Source organism: Crotalus tigris, unplaced genomic scaffold, assembly GCF_016545835.1.
Source record: "Crotalus tigris isolate CLP2741 ecotype Arizona unplaced genomic scaffold, ASM1654583v1 scf7180000019068.10715455, whole genome shotgun sequence".
Lineage (NCBI taxonomy): Eukaryota > Metazoa > Chordata > Lepidosauria > Squamata > Viperidae > Crotalus > Crotalus tigris.
Genome location: NW_024097358.1, coordinates 5274481 through 5299461, shown reverse-complemented (window position 1 = coordinate 5299461; position 24981 = coordinate 5274481). Strand labels below are relative to the sequence as shown.

Sequence of the window (24981 nt, the reverse complement as noted above, 5' to 3'; positions counted from 1 at the left end):
TGCCAAATCCAGTCTGAACATCTGGCTGACTGTGCGATGATTGAGAATAATAATAATAATAGAAGTATGTTGCTGAAAGAGCATTCTCTTCTTCCCCAACCCTGCGCTATAGTGCAGGGTTCCATGACTGTGTTGCAAACTGAAATGCTAACACTCCCTCCCTGTCCCTAAACAAAAATAGAAGGTAGCAACAATGCTCCCTTGTTTTTTTTTGTTTTTTGTTTTTAAAAAAACAAACATCGGGGGGGGGGAAACTGATGTGCCATCAGAAAGTAGCCATCCCAATTTGTTGTTGTTGTTGCTAGTTGCAAAGTCGTGTCCGACCCATCGTGACCCCATAGACAACGTTCCTCCAGGCCTTCCTGTCCTCTACCATCTTCTGGAGTCCATTTAAGCTCACGCCTCCTGCTTCAGTGACCCCATCCAGCCACCTCATTCTCTGTCGTCCCCTTCTTCTCTTGCCCTCCATTTTTTCCCAGCTCTTCTCCAGTGAGTCCTTCCTTTTCATTAGGTGGCCAAAGTATTTGAGTTTCAACTTCAGGATCTGGCCTTCTAAAGAGCAGTCGGGGTAGATCTCCTCAAGGACTGACTGATTTGATCGCCTTGCAGTCCAGGGGACCCACAGGAGTCTTCTCCAGCACCATAGTTCAAAGCCCTCAATTCTTTGGCGCTCAGCTTTTCTTATGATCAAACTGAACCTTGCTTATGTTTTATTTTTTTATGTTATCTATATAATTTTTCAAAAATCTCCAAATTTAAAGGAGCCGAGAGCTTTCCCCCTCTCCATCTTTGGCATTCTATTTTGTCAAGCAAAAATCTTTGGCTGCTAAAGTCACGTGGCAGTCAATGCTTGATCACTTCATGTTCTTCTAATTCAGGGGTCTTCAAACTGGGCAATTTTAAGACTTGTGGACATCGACTCCCAGAATTCCTCAGCCAGCCAGGGCTGCTGGTTCAGGGACTTCATCCAGCCACCTCCTTCTCTGTCGTCCCATCCTCTCTTGCCCTCCATCTTTCCCAGCATCAGGCTCTTCTCCAGTGAGTCCTTCCTTCTCATTAGGTGGCCAAAGTACTTGAGTTTCAGCTTCAGGATCTGGCCAAATTTATGTTTTGAAAAAAACACAGCCCATCTCAGTAACCCTATCATGAAATGCCAGTGATTCTCAGACCGGTAAACCCACCTATTGACCTATTGAAAGACTCTGGAAACTAATTAAAGAACAGAAAGTGAGAGAGAGCTGGAATTAATGGCTCCTACTCACAATTATCCTAGTTGACAGACCAGAAAACAGAGAGGCCAAGGAAGTAACTTTCTGCCATTATGAGGCAACCAGGCAATCTGGAGGCTATCCAAAGATCAGCAACAAGACTGGAATGAAATTAAGCAAGAAGGCCTGAACCTTGAGCAAGAAACCTTTTAACAAGGGAGGATTACAAAATTTATCTATAATCAGGAGCTTGGCACATGACCGATGTCAGAATACCCTACTTGACCCCAATACTGTTCCATCCCTAGGCTGTAATTATGTGAAGGCTTTGATCCTTGACCTACAAAACTCCTTTCCTGCATCAGAAGTTGCTCATTAAGGCATGCCAAATACATGAACTTTGGAGTAGACCAGTGATGGCGAACCTTTTAGAGACCGAGTGCCCAAACTGCAACCCGAAACCCACTTAGGCATCGTCGGGTGCCGGGTGGGCGTGGCCCATTGGCTGGGCATGGCTGCGGAGGTAATGGCAGACTGGGTGGGACTAAAAAGTTCAATCAATCAATTCCAACTTTGCAAGATCTTTTTTTTCCCCACGAGATGAAATTAATTGATTGATTGAACCTTTTTTTTTTTTTTGCACATGGCGGTGGAGGCCTAAATCAAAAAGGTTTTATAAAACCCAGCTGAAGGCCTAGGACTGGGGCGACGGCGTGCGTGCCCACAGAGAGGGCTCTGAGTGCTGCCTCTGGCACCCATGCCATAGGTTCGTCACCACTGGAGTAGACCATGACTTCAAGAGAGTCTTTTCTTACAACCAGGCACCTGTCCCAAAGGTGTTTTTCCAAAAGGCAACTGGACTTAATTTGGGACAACCATGATCTGGATGATTGAGAATCTCTATAGACAGCCGAGCGTTCCTGTATTTCCCACTCCTCTAGCTGCAGACTCAGCTGTTGGAATCCGATCCTTATGGAGCCTCATGCTGGGATAAAGACCTCTAGAGTTGGGTGCATAAGTTAGCAATGAAGGATGTAATTCTCAGCTTTGGGTGAAAAGCAACTCCTGCACCACCATTAGATGGCGGTGGGGATTTTTCTACCACCTAATGGTCTTCCTAAGTGCTGAGACCAATATGACTTTGTTTGCCTTTTGAGAGCTTTGGTTATGCTGCTTTGGTTATGCTAACATGCTTATGAGCTCTAGTCAAGAAAGACATTGTGACTTAATGCTGGTTTATGGTCTCTTACAGGGGTGTCCAACCTTGGGAAGTTTAAAACTTGGGTCTGTGGAGATTCTCCGTCATCCAGGTCATGGTTGTCCCAAAGGTGCTTTTTCAAGAGACAACTGGACTTTCTTTGTTTTTCTTTGAAGACGTTTCGCTTCTCCTCCAACAAGCTTGCTTTTCCAAGGAAAATAAGAAAGTCCAGTTGCCTCTTTAAAACTTGTGGACTTCCATTCCCAGAATTCCCCAGCCAGCAGTCCACAAACTCTTAAAATTGCCAAGATTGGACACCCCTGGTTTAGTAAGTGTGACAGCAACCAGCATAGGGTTAATTGGGAGAAGGAGTTTCAGTCCTTGGTCTACTATAGCATCCCTTTCTTTCAAAGTAGAATTTGGTGTTCAAGTCAGAACAAAGCAGAACTAGATCCCACTAGTCTTCTAGGTTTTAACCTACAGAATTGGGTAAAATGCCGGGTTTTATCAACTGAGGTTGTCCAAGGAAAACAATGAACACAATGAAAGTATGTTTTGTTTTAAAGCTCAAAACTTACAATTAAAAGCAAGGAGTTGAAATCGGCAAAGGGGCTTGCTCGAAACAGTATTATCCTCAAAAACTGGTCTGTTTTTGTTAAATGTTTGTGACCGTATTTAGCATGTATTGGTAGAGTGGGTGCCGTTTTGCAGACTGTGGTACTGCTCTTGATAATGTTGTTTTTCTGCTCTTCTGATTAGATATTTTCTGATTAAACGTTATTTCATTGCATAAACATAAAAAGCCTAAACACAGTCTCTTGTATAACCACCAGTGATAAACATTCTCAATTTATGTGCTGTCAATCTGGGATTAATAGCTGCCAACTGATACAAACATCCGGATTATATTTGCAAAAAAAGACTTTTTGAAAATGAAGTGTCCAACTCTTCTGCAGAGAGCTTGCCTTAGAGAAGGGTGGGGGGGCTCTGTAATATAATATAGAATAGAATACAGAATAACAGAGCTGAAAAAGACCTTGGAGGTCTTCTAATCCAACCCACTGCTCAAGAGGCCCCCAACCTTTTGGGCACCAGGGACCGGTTCCCTGGAGAGAGTTTTTTCCGCGGACTGGAGAGTGCGTGGTTTTGTGTGCTGACTCAAAGGCATAAAATGATGGTAATAACCATCTCAAAGTTATACCAGCACTGAATCAGTGCAAGGATATCCTCTAAACTCTCTCTGCCTTGACCATTGTATCCCTTTAGGTGGAACTGGCTGACCTGTGCAGCAAGTGTGAACGCTACATTGGCACTGAAGGAGGCGGCATGGACCAGTCCATCTGCTTTCTGGCAGAAAAAGGAACTGTATGTATCGCCCGAACAGTTAAGGAAGGTGCTCAAGAGATGCTTTGGAATAATTGAGACGATAACAAACAGGCAAAGAGCTGAAATATGTGCAATGTTGTCAGGAAGGGAAGAACGTAGAGTGTCATCTTGCTCTTTCTTATAATTGGACACGTTTAAGTTGTGCAAGACTTTCTGATTAAGTTGTGCAAGACTTTCTGATTAAAAATACCTTTTGACTTATTGTAGGCCAGGTATGTATGTATGTACGGATGTATGTATGTATGTAATATACACAATGTAAAAAAGATGTTGAGACACTAGAAAGAGTACAGAGAAGAGCAACAAAGATGATTAGGGGACTGGAGGCTAAAACATATAAGAAACGGTTGCTGGAATTGGGAATGTCTAGTTTAATGAAGAGAAGGACGAGGGGGGGCAGGATAGCAGTATTCCAATATCTCAGGGGCTGCCCCAAAGAAGAGGGAGTCAAGCTATTCTCCAAAGGACCCGAAGGCAGGACAAGAAGCAATGGATGGAAACTAATCAAGGAGAGAAGCAACCTAGAACTAAGGAGAAACTTCCTGACAGTTAGAACAATTAACCAGTGGAACAACCTGCCTCCAGAAGCAGTAAATTCTCCAACACTGGAAGTTTTTAAGAAGAGACTGGACAGCCATTTGTCTGAAATGATATAGGGTTTCCTGCCTGAGCAGGGGGTTGGACTAGATGACCTCCAATGTATTCTGCTAAATTACAGTGACTATCTGTAAGTTTTTCAGTTGTGGAAGGTAAAACAAAATCAAATCAAGGGAACTTTAATAATATTCTGGATGACAAAATTGAGGAACTCTTCTCTAGTGGGGGGGGGGGAAATGCACCCAGGTCTCAGGGAGTAACTTTGTACCAGCCTTCATAAATAGCTTAGTTTGCTGTGATGTTAGTTCTTCTGTTAATTCATTTGAGATTCCCCTGAGATGAAGGAGGGAAAAAAAATGTCCAAAGGCAGAGATGTTTGATTTATTGATCCTAAACACATCCAGGCTACCCGTTGAAATTACTCTCTGCTCTTCCTCTCCGTAGGCAAAGCTGATAGAATTTAATCCTCTGAAGGCAACCGACGTGAAGCTTCCAGGAGGAGCAGTTTTTGTGATTGCAAACAGTTGCGTTGAAATGAACAAGGCCGCGACTTCGCATTTCAATATTAGGGTGATGGAGTGTCGTCTGGCTACGAAGGTACTGTATGGCTTTCATCAAACTCTAATGAAACCATCACCCAAATATGTGTTGGCTGGAACACCCTTCCACTCTACCAGTTGTTGCTTTATTTTAACACCAGGTCAGGTGCTGCCTCAAAGGACATGTTTATCTCTCTGGGATCTGGACTCAGGCCATCGACACATGATGGATGGAAGTCGGGATGGAATCCAGCCCATTTGGAGAGCAGGCTAGTAAAAGAGATCTGCCTGAGAAGGCAGGAAGGCTCTTCCATGAGAGGGTTCTCACGCAAGGAGAGCAGGGGGATGGTCCCTCAGCCGTGGAAAAGGAAGAAGCATTTGCACAGCGAGGAGGAAACCCCCCCCCTCCCCCAAAAAGCAGGACAGCATTAAAAATCAGCTTCTGAGATTGGTGTTAAGGAACTCTTGGGGCAAAATGTTTCATCGGCAACCAGGACTATGTACCCGATATCAGTGGTGGGATTCAAACGTGAACAACCGGTTCTTTGTGTGGATGCCGCTTCTGGAAGTCTGTTTTGGGCCTGGGCAACAAAAAATTAGCTACCGGTTCTGCCGAAGTGGTGCGAACCGGCTGAATCCCACTACTGCACAATAGTATGTAAAGGTTCTAGTAAGCCCTCCAGTAAGTGAATTGTGCTTACTAAGAAGTAAGGAAGGATAGGTGCATGTTCCACCGGTGAGCCAGCAAGTTATAAAAAGAGGGATCTCCAGAGATTTTGCTACCTGAGGAAACCTCCTGCATTAGTGCTTCTTTTTTTATAATATTTATTTATTTATTTATGAGACTCATATACCACTTTTAAGTGCAAGCACTCTCTAAGTGGTGTACACCAGTAAGCAATGTATGTATATATTTACATTGCCCCCAACAATCTGGGTCCTCTTTTTACCTACCTCGGAAGGATGGAAGGCTGAGTCAACCTTGAGCTGGTGAGATTTGAACCGCTGACCTGCTGAACACAGTCAGCTAAAGTGGCCTGCAGTATTGCACTCTAACTACTGCGCCACCTCGGCTCATATATTTACAGTAGATCCCTCCTTTATTATTTTTACAAATAAGGCAGCAAACCAACACACTTTCCTATTTTGCCAACAACCTTACGAGTTCGACGGAGAAAGAGAGAGAGATGGCCCGAAGACACCTAGCTGTTTTTCATGGCTAAGGCAGGACTAGAACTCATGGTCTCCCGGTGATGGGCCTAAAGTCACCCAACCGGCTTTCAGGCCTAAAGTGGGACTAGGGCAGTGGTTCTCAGCCTGTGGGTCGGGTCCCCATTTGGGGTCGAACGACCATTTCACGGGGGTCGCCAAACAACGCAGTCCGCCATTTTTTCCCCCCTTTTCCTTAGCTGTGCTACTCCCTTTTATTCTATTGGCTTTTGAAAGCCAATAGAATAGACTCTCTTGAATAGAGTCTAATTCTATTGGCTTTCTAAAGCCAATAGGAATTGTCCAGGCTGTCTCTGCCCTGCTGAGCCTGCCAAAAGTCCCATTCTGCAAACGGTGCTGCTGCACCAGTTGAGCAGTCCTCGACTTGCGACCGGTGGAGTAGTCCTCGACTTATGACCGGTTGGGGGGGGTGTCGCGGCATTAAACAGGTTGAGAACCACTGGACTAGGGAGTCTTTTGCTTTCTGGCCCAGTGCCTTAACCATTAGACCAAACTGGCTGTACAGCCATGCCAAACTTGGGTTAGGCAATATGGTGGCCATTCTTCCCATTGTACCAGCCTCACCAACTTCTCCTGTGTTCCAAGCCTTTGAAAGAAGCTTGGGAATCCGACGAGGACCCAGCATGGTATGAAGCAAAACACTAACCCTCTGGCCCTTTCTCTATTCACCCAAATGTTGCCGGGCCAACTTGGATTCCTGGCGTTGCTTTAGCAATCTCATCAAATTACACTTTCCCGAATTCTTCGGGATGGGGGGGGGGCAGGCAAAAGAGTGAACTGGAATGAAAACGATATAAATGTGTGTAGCGTAAGAATGTGGTTCCCAAACTAGCCTGCAGCCTGACAGCAATATCCAGGCAGAAGTGCCAGAAAAAAGGAACATTATCTTGGCAGCGAAAGGCGAGCCTGGAAGAGACGGCCAATCCTTTCGCCATCTGATCGTTAACTGCCAGGAAATGCCTTGCGTTGGAGTCATGATTGTCAAATGAAGTGCAAGAGAAAGTTTGATCAGTCCTTAACATTAAACAAAGGAAAAATACCGTTGCTCGGAAGACAGCTCCGTCCCCTTTGAACTGGCCAGGGCAGGCTAAGGAGAAGGCCTGCATGATGTGGTCCGTCTAATACAGTTTTACTTGGGGGGTGAGGAAGAGGAGAAAACGGGAACTTCGGACCCACAGTTGTTATAACTGCAACGTGCTTGGTGTCTACATTTTTTTCTTGGTCTGTGCTTTGGAGACGGTGCTGAATTCTGACGGCAGCCTGGATCAATCCCTGCAGTTTTCTTGACAAGATTTCAGCACTAGTTTCTCATTCTCTCCTGTCAAGGGCTGAGAGACAGTGACCAGCCCAAGGTCCCCGTGCTGTCACAATGCCCAAGGCATGGCTAGAATTCAGAGTCTCCTAGTTTCTAGCCCAGCACCTTAAGTATTACACCAAGACTGGCTCTTCCTGGGTTCTACCTAGTAGCCTTCAATTTGCCACTAGTATCTCCATCAGCATTCAAAAATATCTTCACTGTTGTTTTTTTAACCTTGCTCAAACGAATCTCCCTCTGTTGAGTCCCTCTTGTGATTTAAAGAGAAGGTTTAAAGAAACTAGACCAGTGGTTTTCAACCTGTGGGTTGGGACCCCATTTGGGGTTGAACGACAGGACAGGAAGAAGGAGGAGGAGGAGGAGGAGGAGGAGGAGGAGGAGGAGGAGGAGGAGGAGGAGGAGGAGGAGGAGGAGGAGAAGAAGAAGAAGAAGAAGAGGAGGAGGAGGAAGAAGAAGAAGAAGAAGAAGAAGAAGACGAAGAAGAAGAAGAAGAAGAAGAAGAAGAAGAAGAAGAAGAAGAAGAAGAAGAAGAAGAAGAAGAAGAAGAAGAAGAAGAAGAAGAAGAAGAAGAAGAAGAAGAAGAAGAAGAAGAAGAAGAAGAAGAAGAAGAAGAAGAAGAAGAAGAAGAAGAAGAAGAAGAAGAAGAAGAAGAAGAAGAAGAAGAAGAAGAAGAAGAAGAAGAAGAAGAAGAAGAAGAAGAAGAAGAAGAAGAAGAAGAAGAAGAAGAAGAAGAAATGTTTGGAAAATGTTTAACAACCTAGGTGTCGAGGAAGAGGAGAACAAGCTTCTCCATTTAGGCACAGCTGTGGTTCAAAATATGTTTCTCCTTACAGAAAACCCCCTGAGTTAAAAAAAAAAAACCTGAAGGAAACAAACAATGGCGTTTGGGGATATTTACAATGAAAGGTTTCATCACTAAGTGTATTTTTGCACCCTTGTCTTCAGGGAAAGTAACCACAACCACCGCTCTGGCCGAGCAGAAGCTGGACCATCGCCAGGACCTAATGTGACTCAGGCCTCTCCGAGACGCAGCGCATGTCTCGCTATGCCACTAAATGCCTTTGACCAGGCACGATCTTTCACGGCCGCTGAATCGCTGCAGATTAACCCACCCAGGCACCCTGCCTGAAACCCAGGCCAGAAGGTCCAACTTAAGCAGGCTGGGGGGGGGGCTTCGCTTAGAAACGAAAAGCTCAGAGCTGCTTCTCTGATGGTGCCACGTTTTTTGCCACGGAAACCGCCTCGGCTCACGTTTGGGAAAACGCCCATGCCACTAGTCCTTGACTTATGGCCATGATGGAGCCTGAGATTTGTGTTCCTAAGCGAGACAGTCGCGGAGTGAGTTTTGCCCCATTTTACGACCTTTCCTGCCACAGAGATTAGGGGAATCACTGTAGTGGTTCAGTTAGTGACACGGATGCTCGGTGAATCTGGCTCCCCCACTGACTTGGCTTGCCGGAAGGTCGGCAAAGGGGATCACGTGACCACGTGACATGGCAACCACCGTAAATAGGAGCCGGTTGCCAAGCGTCCACGTTTTGATCACGTGACCAGGGGGGATGCTACAAAGGTCGTAAGTGTGAAAAACGGTCACAAATCCCTTTTTTTCAGAGCTATTGTAACTTCGGTCACTAAATGAACTCTTTGTAAGTCGAGGACCACCTGTCCTCTTAGGTTTTGGGGTGGTCTGCGTTGCCGGTGACTCTGCAAAAACCTTTGCATTCCGATTGGCCGATTTCTTCCATGCCAATAGAAACCTCTGAGGAAAGAGCAGGCACAGTTGTCCAGGTTAGATCAAAATTAACCAGGGCAGAAATAATCGTTCCACAAATAGCCCACCATTCTCGGGATACATGAATCCGTCAGCTGCTGGAATATTCCTTTGAAGATTTGTTGGCAGGCAGCCTTAAGTATCAGGGATCTCCACTCGGCCTGGCCTGCTAATAGGGCCAAGAAAATGTCCAACCTTTTTCACCGGTCTCCAAAAGAGTCGCCTGCTATTTTCTCATGTGTGAGATAGGAAAATTCCCAATGATGCTTTCCTCCGGCTTGCTAATGTGAGGAGGAAATTCTGTCTGGACCAGGTTTGATAAAGTTCTTATTCCTTTCAACGGCGGTCCTGAAAGGCCTTTATTTCTGCTAGATTATGCCCCAAAGGAATCCACTCCATGTATTTTTGTTGCGCTTAAAATCCATCACTCCGGGAGGGCTGCATGAGAAGAACTGAACTAAGATTAAATCACATTAAGGATCAGCACTGTGTTCCAGAACATTCAAGACGGATTAGATGATCATTCCAACGATGGGAGAAGTAAATGAAGGAGAGTCTATTAACATTCATCTAGACTAGGGGTCTTCAAACTTGGCCCTTTTATGACTTGTGGATTTCAGTTCCCAGAATTCCTCAGCCAGCCATGCTGGCTGAGGAATTCTGGGAGTTGAAGTCCACAAGTCATAAAAGGGCCAAGTTTGAAGACCCCTGGTCTAGACAGCTACAGAAAATGACTTGTCTATCTCTGAATGCTAAAGGATAAATAAGAGGGAAATGTGAGCTTTATACCTTGTTTGTAACTTCCATGAGGCGTTTGAGATGCCATTTTTTAATATGACCATTGGGTTATATATATTGAACCTTTTGTTGTTGTTAGTTGCGAAGTCATGTCTGACCCATCGCGATCCCATGGACAATGTTTCTGCAGGTCTTCCTGTCCTCTACCATCTTCTGGAGTCCATTGAAGCTCACGCCTACTGCTTCAGTGACTCCATCCAGCCACCCAGCCACCTCATTCTCTGTCGTCCCCTTCTTCTATTGCCCCAATCTTTCCCAGCATTCTTCTCCAGTGAGTCCTTCCTTCTCATTAGGTGGCCAAAGTATTTGAGTTTCAACTTCAGGATCTGGCCTTCTAAAGAGCAGTCGGGGTAGATCTCCTCTAGGACTGACCGGTTGGATCGCCTTGCAGTCCAGGGGACACGCAGAAATCTTCTCCAGCACCATAATTCAAAGCCCTCAATTCTTTGGCGCTCAGCTTTTCTTATGGTCAAACTGAACTTTGCTTATGTTTTATTTTTTTATAGTATCTATATAATGTTTCAAAAATCTCCAAATTTAAAGGAGCCGAGAGCTTTCCCCCTCTCCATCTTTGGCATTCTATTTTGTCGAGCAAAAATCTTTGGCTGCTAAAGTCACCTGACAGTCAATGCTTCATCACTTCATGTTCTTCTAATTCAGGAGTCTTCAAACTGGGCAACTTTAAGACTTGTGGGCATCGACTCCCAGAATTCCTCTGCCAGCCAGGGCTGGCTGAGGAATTCTGGGAGTTGAAGTCCACAAGTCTTAAAGTTGCCCAGTTTGAAGACCCCTGTTCTAAGTATTTTCTTTTCAAGAAAAGAAACGTTTCTAAGGTCTCTTTAAGAAATGTTTGGATTAACTTCTTTCTGTTCCTAATTTTGCAACCAAAGACCTACTTATACTTTGCTCGTTTCAGCTGTTAGCAAAATCCAGAGGCCTAGACTGGAGAGCGGTGGCAAAACTCCAAGACGTGCAAGTCAAGCTGAAGCTAAGCTTGGAGGACATGCTGGCTGTGGTTGAAGAGGCATTTCACCCTGAGCCTTACAGCATAGAGGAAATTGGGGAAAACCTGGGAATTAACCCCACAGAGCTACGCACTCAGATCCTTAGCCAGAACACACAAGATGGTAAGTAGCATGCCAATCTGGCGATGCCAGAAGCAATTTAGCATTTCTGTCTGTGCCAAGGACTTTAAATAATCAATGTGAAAAAGGATCTGAAAAAACATGTCCTGGGCACTGCATTCAGCTGTAATTTGGCTCCAGGGAACCAGATCAGTGGACTTAGAGATGACATCTTTCTAGGATAGCTGTCAGTTACATATGGGTTTCTGGCGTTCGGCAGAAGCAAGTTGTGGATGTGCTTGTTCAACCATAGTTAAGAAGGAGCATTTTTCTCCAAATGACTCGTGTAACGCAAGAGAGAAGCGAAACGAGCTTTGGGTTCAGAGATCTGATTCAAATGGCTGCCCAGTCACGGCAAGGGGAAGATGACAGTTACAAGTAAATTGGTATCGATCTTTTATGCAACCTTTAGCAATTCTTACCTAGAGATTCATCAGCAATCTGCAACCCAGGATTTTTCAACACACCATGGGAGGCATAGAGAGATAAAGCCATCTTTTATTACAGTCTAAGCAACCCAAATGGTGGTTCCATTTTATATCCATGAAAATCACCCAGCATAAAACTAGATTTCAGTGTACCCTACCTAATGGCTTTAAGATGCAACAAGAACTGAAGAATAATTACATCGGCGCTCCCCTCCCCCACCAATTCCTCAACTTCCATTACACGATCATTCTAACAGGGCAGAAATTCTGGTTCTGACATTTGATCAGAGCAACTTAAAACCGGCATGTTTTCAAAACGTTTGTCGTCTTAAGTTATCCTGGAGTGTATTCTCTTCTTCGAAATACATGGATGCTGTTTTTCTCTTGATCATTTCTTCTTTAGGATAACTTGGGAAAGGAACTCAATTCTCTTGTAATAGCTTGTCTTAACAATCTTCACTGTTGCTGCCCGTGATTATAAGCAGCCAGTAACATCCATGACTATGATTATATTCAAAATCTGTATCTTCCTTTTCCACTTAGTGCAATACAGGAAAGAAAACAAGTTATTTTTTTTTTAGAAGGATCCAGTTTGAGTCCAGGGTTGAGTCCCAATTTCTTATACAGTATATTGAGTCTTGACCTGTGATTACAAGTCACAATTATTCACAGAAATAGTACCAGCCTCATCTACACTGGAGGGGCCCTTGGTGGTCTCTGAACTTAACTGTTTTCTTGTGGATCAGTGGTTCTCAACCTTTTTAATGCCGCGACCCCCAACCGGTTGTAAGTGGAGGACTACTCAACCGGTTGTAAGTCGACGACTACTCAACTGGTGCAGCACCGTTTGCAGAATGGGACTTTTGGCAGGCTCAGCAGGGCAGAGACAGCCTGGACAATTCCTATTGGCTTTTGAAAGCCAATAGAATTAGACTCTATTCAAGAGGGTCTATTCTATTGGCTTTCAAAAGCCAATAGAATAAAAGGGAGTAGCACAGCTAAGGAAAAGGGGAAAAAAATGGCGGACTGCGTTGTTTGGCGACCCCTGTGAAATGGTCGTTCGACCCCAAATGGGGTCCTGACCCACAGGTTGAGAACCACTGAACACTGAGAGTTTTTGAGATGAAAGTCCAATCAACGCAAAAGTGGACCAACTCGATTCTACCCATTGCAAACAGCATTTTCAAAATTACACCAAGTCTAGATGATGATTAGCCCTGTTGTTTGTGGAGATTCTCCGTCGTCCAGGTCATGGTTGTCCCAAAGGTGCTTTTTCAAGAGGCAACTGGATTTTCTTGTTTTTCTTTCTTCTCTTCCAAGAAGTGAAACGTCTTCAAAGAAAATCAAGAAAGTCCAGTTGCCTCTTGAAAAAGCACCTTTGGGACAACCATGACCTGGACGACGGAGAATCTCCACAAACAACAGGGCTAATCATCATCTAGACTTGGTGTAATTTTGAAAATGCTGTTTGCAATGGGTAGAATCGAGTTGGTCCACTTTTGCGTTGATTGGACTTTCATCTCAAAAACTCTCAGTGTTGGCCCCACGTTGAAAAGGGGTCCATGTTTATGTTTCTCATAGAACCAGAAACTAAGTCATACGACAGGGGTCTTCAAACCTGGCCCTTTTGTGACTTGTGGACTTGAACTCCCAGAATTCCTCAGCCAGGAACGCTGGCTGAGGAATTACTGGGAGTTGAAGTCCACAAGTCATAAAAGGGCCAAGTTTGAAGACCCCTGTCATATGAGAACATTGCAGAAACTGGGAACGCCCAGCCTCTCTGGAGAAGAGAAGAATGAGGATACTGTGGTAGCCCTCCTGTAGAAGAACATTCAGACCTCTGGGGAGCTATCTGAGAGAGATGTTTTACTTAAGGTTCCTGCACTGACCACAGGAATGTGCTCTGTGACCTCGGTAGCCTTCTCCGAATCTATGATTGTGTGGTCATTGGCTTTGTTATTTTTCTACTTGTAAAAGAGACCAGATGGATGGTGGGTACCAGCATTTGCTGTCTCTTGGCAATACAGTAAAGAAGCCACAGAGAGCAAAGCCAGCAAAGAAGAAAGGGCGGAGCTGTTTAAGGACATTTGCTGGGCTGATTCTCATTATTTGAAGGAAATGATACGTTAGTGACATGTTGACTATCCTTTTTCAGATTTGTTCCAGAAAAGTAGAGAGCTGTAGACTCCAATTATTTTGCCCCGTCTTTTTTTCCCTCCCTTTTCTCTTAAACACCAAGACTCTATGAAATATTTTCCAAAGCCCCCGGGAAAAGTTATTTCATCTAGTGTTTGCAGATGTTAGTCAAGTAGAATCTCTCTTAACATATGCGATTTTGTTTGATAAGACCAGGAAAAAAATGGGTCATGGAGCAATCATGTTGTTTTCCTTGGCACAAGGGAAAACTTGGTTAGTTGCAAAGAAGAAATAAGTAAATTAATATATCTATAATATATAAGAAACTTTTGTTTATATAACCCCAAGCTTGGGTTTGGAATACTCAAATACTACGAATGTGCATTTCTGCCTCTCTTCTTCGCTATTTTTTCCCCAGTGTATTTATATATTGTTGCAGAGTGTCTTCAAGACGTCCCAAGTGACCTTTGGTAGGGCTTTTCTAAAATGTTTTAGTTTTTGGCAGTTGCGATGATCTGTGCCTCAAACACTCTGGATCAAAAGTTGGGTTGCTGCTTGACCATTGAATTCATTGATTTATTACCACTTTTGTTTATGTTTCAAAATTTCGAATACAAATAATTATTACAAAAACAAAAAAGCAACACATTAAACAGTCTCTATAGGACCGAGCGGCATAAATTCGGGGAACAGGATTTTACGTCCCAAGGCTTCCTTGAAGACAGACAGTCTCAAGTACTCCCAAGACTGGTAACTGATACAGGGTTTCTTAAGATAAATTATATCTAATGCAATGGTTCTCAACCTTTTTAATGCTGCGACCCCCAACAGGTCGTAAGTCGAGGACTACTCAACTGGTCATAAGTTGAATGCTGCGATAGCATTTCTGATTTGCTTCAGTTGGCCAGCAGTCGCTTCCAAGAAAAAAATAGTGTAAGCCAGTGTTTCTCAACCTTGACCATTTTAAGGCTGTGGAATTCTGGGAGTTGAAGTCCACATGCCTTAAAATGGTCACGGTTGAAAAACACTGGTCTAAGCAAACAACAATGCAACCCTGGTTTCTTTCACTGGAGATGTAATCATTGAAAAGATTACACTAGATTACGGTTGTTTGCATTAAAAAAAAAAAAGAAAGCAACCCTTCCTTTAAAAAAAAACAGTTCACAAGAAAAAAGGAAAAGACAACGCTAGATTAGAGTTAGCCATCACACACGCAGGGTTGTGGAGCCTTCTGCAACAGGACCGCGTGTTGGGGGGGGCTGGCCTTGCCTTCTCAGGGTCTGGCTGGCAGGCGGGAACAAACAGAGGATTCCGGTTGCCAACGCATAACGTGGTGTGTCTGCAAGAACCACAAAGTGCTTTAAGGTAATCTGGCCAGGGAAGCATTGCTTTACCAAAGGGTGGTCTTTGAATCAATGACAGCCTTTGGCAAAGCCTTGGCCTCCAAATTGAAACCAGACGTGTTTTCAGTTTTCTTTCCCCCCCCCCCTTACTACTGTTCAGCGGTGATTTACAAGAGAGCATGAGTGATGGCAAACTCTCACGCAACTTCAGTTGGGTCCAAAACGAAAAAGGTGTTGTTTCAAAGAGCCTTCAGGTGAAGCGATTCCTTAAAGCAGGGGTCCTCAACCTGACCTGTGGCCTTCAACTCCCAGAATTCCTCAGCCAGCAAAGCTGGGAGTTGAAGTCCACAAGTCCACACGTCTTGTGGAGTTGAAGTCCACAAGTCCACAAGTTGAAGTGCACAAGCAAAGCTGGCTGAGGAATTCTGGGACTTGAAGTCCACAAGTCTTAAAGTGGTCAAGGTTGAGGACCCCTGCCTTAAACTAAAAAAAAAAAGGGGGGGGGGAGGAGGGAGAGTAAACCATCCTGAGGACAGAAGTTGCCCAGGGCTGAGCGTTGCGTTTTCTAAATTTTTTCCTCTTTGTGAACACTTCAGGAGTAACCGTGCAAAAAAAAGAAAAAAAAAAAGAGCAGAGCTGCAATGAATTCATAAGCTGGAGGACAAAATGTACTGAATGAATTTGGTAGGCTGGGAATTGGGCAAGTTCTACCCATTGTTCAGTGGGCCCTCCCCAGAGAGCAATTTTGATCGGGGCACTCAGCACTTTTATTATTATTATTTTGTAGGGGGTGGGGGGAATATTTGTGTGAGGCTTAATCGTATTCCAAAACCATGACACGTTCAAGCATTTGTCCTATGGGGTCCATTGTTACGAAGCAGAACTGCGTTTCATATCGAGCCAAATATATATTGGCACCTTGCAGAAGTTGCTGGCTCCTCCCAAGAACTGTTGCTTCCCTCTCTTCTTCCCATACCCCCTTCGTGCTGGAGGGGGGGAGAAAGGACCAATGGCACACCCACTTATAACCAGCTGGAACAGATGATCGTAGCAAGACATTGACGGTGGGGAATGGCATGAATTTATCTCCAACCCTACCTCAAATTAAGGGGTTACAGGGTCATAAAAAGGAGTTTTATGGGCACCATAGTCTGTTCAGTTCTTCTTCTTCCGAATTTTTGGACTCATACTGGAGCCCATCCCCAGGGAACGTCTCTCTACCAGAATGTGTATTCTACGCACACATTCTAGTAGAGCAGTGGTTCTCAACCTTTTTAATGCCGCGACCCCGAACCGGTCGTAAGTCGAGGACTACTCAACTGGTCGTAAGTCGAGGACCACTCAACTGGTGCAGCACCGTTTGCAGAAGGGGACTTTTGGCGGGCTCAGCAGGGCAGAGACAGCCTGGACAATTCCTATTGGCTTTTGAAAGCCAATAATTAGACTCTATTCAAGAGAGTCTATTCTATTGGCTTTCGAAAGCCAATAGAATAAAAGGGAGTAGCACAGCTAATGAAAAGGGGGGGAAAATGGCAGACTGCGTTGTTTGGCGACCCCCGTGAAATGGTCGCTCGACCCCAAATGGGGTCCTGACCCACTGTAGTAGAGTGAAGTTCCCTGAGGGTGGGCTCCCGCAGGTGTCCGAAAGCTCGGAAGACTAAACTTTTGGTTCCGGTGACCGGTCTAGATTGGATCCTGCAACATTACCCTGGGACAAGTAGATTGGCTTTCATTCGTGTTCGGTTCTTCCTACATTGTGGTAGAATCTCCAGCTAGAGTGAGGAGTCAAAAGACAGGAGAGCTTGGAGTCCTTGCAGGCAAGGAAATGACAGAGGCCAGAGACATACATCCCAAGAATTCCTGAAGCCTTTATCTGACTATTCAAAAGAGAATGTAGTCCTTCTGGTGAGATTCTTGTAAATAGGCAGGTAGCAATAAAGAAGCAACTCTGATCAGCTTACGGTGTTGTTCAGGTTCCTTGTGCCTGGCATACACATTGACGATCATTCCCAGAATTGCATATGCCCATATGCCAAGGAGCAAGAGGAGAAAGAAATCCATTAGTCTTGGCCAGTAATATTTGTCAAAAGATCTCTAATGGCTTGAGTGTTCCCAGTTCAGATATCCTGTTTGAAACACCTAAATCTGGGGTCTTCAAACTTGGCCCTTTTATGAGTTGTGGACTTCAACTCCCAGAATTCCTCAGCCAGGCATGCCTGGCTGAGGAATTCTGGGAGTTGAAGTCCACAACTCATAAAAGGGCAGGTTTGAAGACCCTTGACCTAAATCTTGAATCTACTTACTGAGACATCTCTTTCTTCACGCTACCTGTTGATGAGTCTTCTGCCATTCCTTTTCGTGGGCTGCTCCAGTTTGCCTCTGGCTGTGCAAATCAGTCCATCCACATTCAACAGCTACTCATAGTGAGGTTCCACACACACTGAAGCCATCCCTGTAGTCCAGGGTTGTGACAAACTGCCCAAGTTTTATACCCTAAGATGAGCAAAGAGAAGAGAAATAAAGCTCATTTTTCCTTACCAATGGGATTTGAAGCTGCACGGCTACATCTGACAGTAAGAAATCATCTCACGTTTCCGTTATTTCCTGCAATTTCCCCTCCCTTTTATTTTCCACAGTGACCACCTTTAAGTTATACCAGCGTGCCAAGCACGTGTATGCAGAAGCTGCCAGAGTTTTGGAATTTCAGAAAATCTGCATGGAGGCACCTGATGATGCCATCTCATTGCTGGGAGATTTAATGAATCAGAGCCATGCCAGCTGCCGAGACTTGTACGAATGCAGCTGCCCTGAACTAAATCAGCTGGTGGACATCTGTCTGTAAGTTTGCACAGCCGGGGAAAGTAAATGCTGTTTGGGTTGGATTGCAGTGAAAACATGACGGCGTTATGGCATTAGTAATTTTTAAAACTAATTTAAAACTTAAAAAGGTGTGGTGTGGTGTGTGTGTGTGTGTATAAATGAAACTAATGTATTAGTGTCTATTATCTGGTGCTCCAAGAAAGCATCCGTTTGATCAGATAATTTCAAACAGATACTTTCAGCACTGTAAGTTCCAAACTGTGTGCTGGGTTCACCTTTATGAGGTCCCACAAAAGTGTCAGAATTAAATCATCAGGGATAGATTGTTCACTCATCAAGCATAATGTTATCTTATTTGAAGGGCTTCCTTTTCCTCTCACTTGCTCCCTGACCCAGGTGATGCTGGGAAATTCTGCACACGCCAAGATTGGCTTCTGGAGTTAATGCTATGATACTCCGTCAAAGAAAAACCTTCCTGTTTTTGACTCTGCGGGAATAATTTTCACGGCTCTCATATTTTTTTTTTTTCATTTCAATCAATCTTTGCATCCTCGGGATGAGATACAAGCCACCGTTATTTCACTCTGCTGTCTCGGCTTAGGTAGAATTTGAAAGAAGGACTGCTGCTCTTGCTTTATTATTTTTTTAATGTATAGAGTTAAAAATATTTCAGTACTTCCAAAATGTGATTGGTGGCAAAAAAATAATAATAATCTATGTAGTGTTGGTAGCCAAGCCCTGCTCTGCTTTCTGTTCTTTTTTAAAATTATTCTTTGATGACGGCTTTAGAATTCTTTATTACTAGTAGTAGGGAAGTATCAGCACCAGACACCATTTTTAAATCCTATTTCATTATTTTTAACGATTAAAGGGAGAAAAAAATCCATGTTTCTTTACACCTAGTTTGAAATCCACTTTTCATCCTTTTTTGCCTCATTGGAACCCTGTGAATTTCCACTAGGTCTGTTTCTCTCTAGCTGTCCAGAGATGCACCAGCTGATGACCTTACAAGTTTTCCCCGCAACTCATGGAAAGTTCCAACAATCATTACCAAATTATCATTTTTCACTGTAAGAAAGGGAAAAAAACGTGAAATACATGAATGGAAGACATGGATTGATTTCATTTTAATTCGATGTACATACATTGAAAGTAAAACTAACTTTTGCTCTGGAGCCCACTAACCTTTGGCACGTTCTCCTGTAGCCTTTGACCTAGACTGGACAATCTTGGGGCCTCCCATTTAAAGATGTATACTAATCCCCCTTTCTTAGCATACTTTCATTTTCAGGTTTTCATTGTCTTGCCAATAGACCGGATTTGTCTGAATGGTTATTGTAAGACAAACAGATCTGCCATATTCTAAGAGTTGACAGTTACTTGGGGACTCTTCAGAATTGTAGAACGAAAACAAAACAGGACCCTAGTCGAAAATAACATGTCAAGTAAGTGAGCAAGGGTCTCCTTGTACTTCTTTGATAGAGCTCCTGCCCTTCTGGGTAGGTTGCGAAAATAAGCTGGAATGTTTTGAACCATTCTGGATGGACCTGAGCTATGACTCCCCCCCCCCAAGAACTGCTTATACATTTATTGCCTTTGACGTCCCAGCTAGATTTTTCTATTTTTATGTCTATGAAAAGCCATGGTGGCGTAGTGGTTAGAATGCAGTATTGCAGGCTAATTCTGCTGACTGCCGGATGTTCGATCCTGACCTGCTCAAGGTTGACTCAGCCTTCCATCCTTCCGAAGTCGGTAAAATGAGGACCCAGATTGTTGGGAGGGGAAATAGGCTGACTCTGTAAACCTCTTAGGGCTGTCAAGCACTATAAAGTAGTATATAATTCTAAGTGATATATATACACACACACATAGATATACATACACACACACACACACACACACGTGCATACACGCAAGATGTAATCCCATCCATTTTCACTGCTATTCCAAAGAATAAGTCTCTTAACCCTCCAATATCTTCTTCGAGAGCATTTGTACAATCCGTTACCAACTCCCAGAAAGAATGAGCAGAGTTTCTGTGCAGCATTTCCCGCAATGCAAAAAGAAGAGAGAAAGAAAAAGAAAGAGAAAGAAAGAAAGAAAGAGAAAGAAAGAAAGAAACCTGGCGACTAGTTTTCATTCATAAAGAAAAAACCAACAGACCCAGCAGCATCTGCAGTCCAGCTGATTCCAACAGCAAAACTTTCCAGTGTTTCCTATTTAACTGCGTTTAAGGCAGTTGATAACAACTGTTTGCGCTAATAGGTTGATGCTGACTCAGGCCGTCTCGAAAGAATCCAAATGATTTCAGCATGGTTGCAGTGGAGCTGCCATGCCGTAAATGCTTGGCAGGAAACGCTGGTGGTTTGGTGAGCTAAGTAACGGAGTGACAGTTATTACCTCTTTTTAGGAGATGCTGTAAAAGTAGGAGCCCCCCCCCCTCACCAGGTTCCAAGCTTGAAGTGCTGGCAGAGCTGGTGGGGGAGGTCGTTATTTCAGCATCTCCACCCATTTCAGACCATTTATGGACTCAAAGCAAGTTGCCAAGCAGTTCCTATGACATAGGACCTATAGGTTTTGCCCCAGCCATTCCAATTAAACAGGACAGGAAAAGTGGTAGCTTAGGCTTTCAAGCCACAGAGGAATGTCTTTGCAGAGCCATTATGTTAGAAATCTTGGATCAAAATGAGAAAGACTTAACCATGGGCCTTTATGGTGTGCTGTACACTCTGGTAGTTGGTTGGCTGGCCAGCTACTTTTGGCAAGTAGCTCCATACAACCAATTTCATGGATATCCTGTGTTAAGAAAAAAAAAATCACATACTTTAGGATTCTCAAGCCAAATGTACTACAAAATTGTAGGAGATAACCAGGCTGAGCCCAAGGGAGGGGTCAAACTTGTCATCAGTCTCCAGTCCCTTCAGAGGTTTAAGTCCAGCCCCCCTTGAATTTTGTTGACTCTTATCTACCATCAATTTACTTTGACCGTTAAATAGGTCAGATTCTTGTAGAGAGATTTAGCATACAATATATCTATATTCATTTGAACTGGCCAGATTCCCTTATTTTCTGAGCTTGATAAAAATGTCTGTAAGCTGCATAGAGTCACCTTCAGCAAATTGAGATAGATAGATAGATAGATAGATAGATAGATGGATGGATGGATGGATGGATGGATGGATGGATGGATGGATGGATGGATGGATAGATAGATAGATAGATAACGAATGGATGAGTGGGTGGATAGATGGATGTAGCAAGATAGATAGATAGATAGATAGATAGATAGATAGATAGATAGATAGATAGATAGATAGATAGATAGATAGATAGATAGATAGATAGATAGATAGATGTAGGTAGGTAGGTAGGTAGGTAGTAGGTGGGTAGATAGATAGACAGACAGACAGACATTGACAGGCAGGCAGGCAGGCAGGCAGACAGACAGACAGACAGACAGACAGACAGACAGAAACTGGGGCAGAGTTTGCTAAGGTGAGGACCCATATCATTGCTTATTGCAATGGGGCTGAAGACACAGAGCGGCTGTTCTTTTTAGGGAACTATTTTTTCACAGGTGCTTTCACAGGTTAACCCAAGTCTCTAGAGAGAACAACAGAAAGTTCTGGAAATAACATTTGCATGCTACCTGCCTGTCTTGCCCAATATCTGAGGAGCTTTTGTGGAGACCAAAGGCCATCTGGCCAAGATCAGGAATTGTTACAGGAGCATGGTAGGAAGGCTACGTTTTCCCCACAAGCTTTCTTTTTGCTTCAGCCCTCTCCTCCTAGCTTCTCCCCTTTGTGGACTTGCCTCCAAAATCCGCAGGGAAGAGAGAAGAAGTTTTGGTTTTTCCTTCTCAAGATGACTCTCCGATTCCTTCTATGCTTTTGAGATACAGAAACCATCCGGTTGGTCTGGCTGGCAATTCCTGTTTTCACCAGAAACCATTCCATACAGGAAGGCCCCCCACATGGGTCCTTTGTGGAGGGGAACTCCTGAAATGATTTGCAACTTTTAGATTAGCTCCATGATGAAAAAAAAAAAATGAAGCAATACAGCAACTAAGTGAAACACCAAGATGAAAATATGGGGTTAAGGTTTTCATTCGAAGAAGAGCGATTTCAGTTTTGGCCTTCATAAGGAAAACCATGACAGGCAAAATTCAACATGTGCCTAAAATGCCTCAGAGTTTAATTCTTCTGAGCTTCCCACTGAAACCTGGCTGAGGAGATTTATGACAGGAACCACGCTGCATCCAAGCCGCCTGCTTGTCTGTCACTCCATTCTGAACTTAGACAGTGGTTGTTTGTTTTCAGAACGTAACTTTATTTTGGCATGTTTCACTGATAATTGAAGGGTCCCTTCCTAGCTTGTTATTGTCTGTTTCTGATCCAGAAATAAAACTTACCTAATATAGTAACAATAATAAGCAGCAATTTCAAACAGAAATGTTTTTTTTAAAAAAAAAATCTGTAATCATTGCCAGTTGCTGTGTTTAGGCTTCAAGAACGTTTCCAAAAAAGTATGCAGGTGCGTTGCTTCTGCGTCTGGGATTATCCGTTCTTAGAAGCTTTGAAGATACAAAGAAAAATCTGTATTATCTAGATGCTTTATGGTTATGCCTAGATGGGGCACCTAATGAGAAGGAAGGACTCGCTGGAGAAGGGCCAAATGCTGGGAAAGATGGAGGGCAAGAGAAGAAGGGGACGACAGAGAAGGAGGTGGCTGGATGGAGTCACTGAAGCAGTAGGCATGAGCTTCAATGGACTCCAGAAGATGGTAGAGGACAGGAAGGCCTGGAGGAACGTTGTCCATGGGGTCGCGATGGGCAGCAACAACAGATGGGGCAGGGTTCACACACATCAAAGCTGGATTGCTGGGTGCGCCTGATCTCGCTTTTCCTGGACAAGCCAGTAGCTGCCTTCTCTTAGGGTAGAACAGGGCAAGTTCTGGAAGGGCCAACCTTTGGCTGTTCAATGCTTACAGTAAACGCCCCACATAAAGTCAATTATCTTTTTTAGGCAATTGTGGTACTGCAGAATTTGAGGGTCTTTGAAACGAAAGGACTTTACCAGTGAGTGCCGGTGAACAGATTTATCTTACCGCTGCTCCATAAGGTCACATTGTGGAATCTAGGCAAAGGTGAATGAATCAGAAAAGGCTAATTAGAAACCAACGCATTAAAATGACACATGAGGAACTCATTGCAGATCTGGCCATCGATACAGAGGTGTCTATGTAAGCAACTGGTCAGCAGCTCCATTTTAGGAACCATCTAAAAATATGGCAAAATGGGGCTGTTGCAACTTTTAAACTACAAGCAAACTGTTGCACGTAAATTCTCTCTACCTGAAGAGCAGTCCTATTATGGTGGGGTTGATCCACTCATTTAGTAAGAAAGCACATAAACAGCCACTGTTGCCATTTCCATTAGGGAGGAAACTATAAAACCAATTCTGAGTGCTGCCTTGTCTGGTGGTGCATAAAATATCCGAAGAGGGTTGAGAGATTAAAGTAAGGGCGAATCTAATGTGGACTGTCCACAATAGCAACCGCATACTTCCAGGAAACCACTTTCAGGGCACAGGCAAAATGTGATCCTACTATTCAGTCTTCTATTAGCTAGCGTTAGAGACTCAGTGATATGATGTAGACATCAAGACTGGCAGACACGAATGGCCTTGAGCTATGAAGTTCCTAGTAAATCCATAGTTCAGATTAGATTACACCAGACAGTTCAACATGCCAGCTGTTCAGAACTGGATCGCAATCTTCCACTCACCTGACTTTTAGCTGTCTATCGTGGTTGCCTGTTTTCTTTTGAAAACTAGAATAAATCTAACCTACTTATGTCCAACATTTACCAGTAGACTCACTGCATGCACAACACGTTCTCCCTTAATTTATGACTTTCCAATCTGTTTACTTAGGGTTTTTTTTTTTTTTTTTTTTTTTTTTGTTCTCCTAGGCAGTTTGGAGCAGTTGGGTCACGCCTGACTGGGGCAGGATGGGGTGGCTGCACTGTGTCGATGGTCCCTGTGGACAAACTGGAGAGATTCCTAGCAAATGTGAAGGAGGCTTATTACAAAAATTGTGGCCAAAGGTTAGCCCTGGAAGAAAACAACCTCTTTGCTACCAACCCTGGCGGAGGAGCTATAATTTTCCTTGAAGCCTGAAGGACGCCACATTTTTGGAGGACTTTGCATGCCACAGTAAACAATTCATTTGGCTGTTTTTTATTACATTATAACGAACAATAGCAATAGCTATTATTAGGATGGGTTTCCAACCTTTTTTCTCTTTCTTTCTTTCTTTCTCTCTCTCTCCCTCTCTCTCTCAAAAGTGCTATTAATCTTTCTAATGGATTTTTCTCTTTCTTAAAATATGCTTCCAACATAATCATCCAAAATGTTGATTTCTGTCTGGACCTGACAATATAAAACACGATTTGCCAAAATATATTCGTTAAAAATAATTGAAATGAACCAGATTGGAATTAAAGGGGAAGAGGGAGAAAAAAAAAAAAAAAACAAAGTCCAATGACTCCGTCTCATTCTTTATTGATTCAAAAGTCAGAAGCTTATTTCATACCAAAAGTTTAGTGTGCTTAATTTTGGCGGACGGAAAAATTCCATCAACGTTCACAGCACGTATCTTGAGGTCAGACATCTTTGGCTCCTGATTCTGATCCGCAAGACCCATGATGGTGTATCTTGGCATTTGCCTATTCAAAGGAAACACCATGAATGAATCCCTGCGACATTTGGGTGGGATTTTGCATGTTGCGATGCTGCAACCACTTCCCTTCTCCCCCACCGCCATCCCCCCCTCCCGAGTCCTACAAAGATAATAAGGGACTGGAAGCTAAAACATATTAAGAGCGGTTGCAGGAATTAGATATGTCTAGTTTAATGAAAAGAAGGATTAGGGATGCCATGATAGCAATGTTCCAATATTTGAGGGGTTGCCACAAGGAAGAAGGGGTGTGGGGATGTCAACCTATTCTGCAAAGCACCTGAAGGCAGAACAAGAAGCAATGAATGGAAATTAAACCAGGAGAGGGCCAACCTAGACATAAGGAGAAA

General features: G+C 43.7%; 2 protein-coding genes across 7 annotated transcripts in view; one reads left to right on the top strand and one right to left on the bottom strand.

Annotated features, from left to right (window-relative positions):
- Positions 1-24981, top strand: part of GALK2 (galactokinase 2) — a 49506-nt gene that overhangs the window by 15000 nt on the left and 9525 nt on the right. The window contains exons 6-10 of one of the 3 annotated variants that reach the window (XM_039358747.1): positions 3673-3771; positions 4834-4986; positions 10959-11169; positions 17710-17911; positions 23865-24409. In XM_039358747.1, the coding sequence (XP_039214681.1) occupies positions 3673-3771; positions 4834-4986; positions 10959-11169; positions 17710-17911; positions 23865-24072 (873 nt within the window). In that variant the 3' untranslated portion in view covers positions 24073-24409. Of the gene's footprint in view, positions 1-3672; positions 3772-4833; positions 4987-10958; positions 11170-17709; positions 17912-23864; positions 24410-24981 lie in introns of those variants that run through there. The other 2 variants (XM_039358750.1, XM_039358748.1) reach the window with 2 other exon arrangements.
- Positions 21270-24981, bottom strand: part of FAM227B (family with sequence similarity 227 member B) — an 88176-nt gene continuing 84464 nt past the window's right edge. For 3 of the 4 annotated variants that reach the window (XM_039358744.1, XM_039358746.1, XM_039358745.1), the window contains exon 16: positions 24391-24620. In XM_039358744.1, the coding sequence (XP_039214678.1) occupies positions 24558-24620 (63 nt within the window). In that variant the 3' untranslated portion in view covers positions 24391-24557. Of the gene's footprint in view, positions 21892-24390; positions 24621-24981 lie in introns of those variants that run through there. The other variant, XR_005558588.1, reaches the window with a different exon arrangement.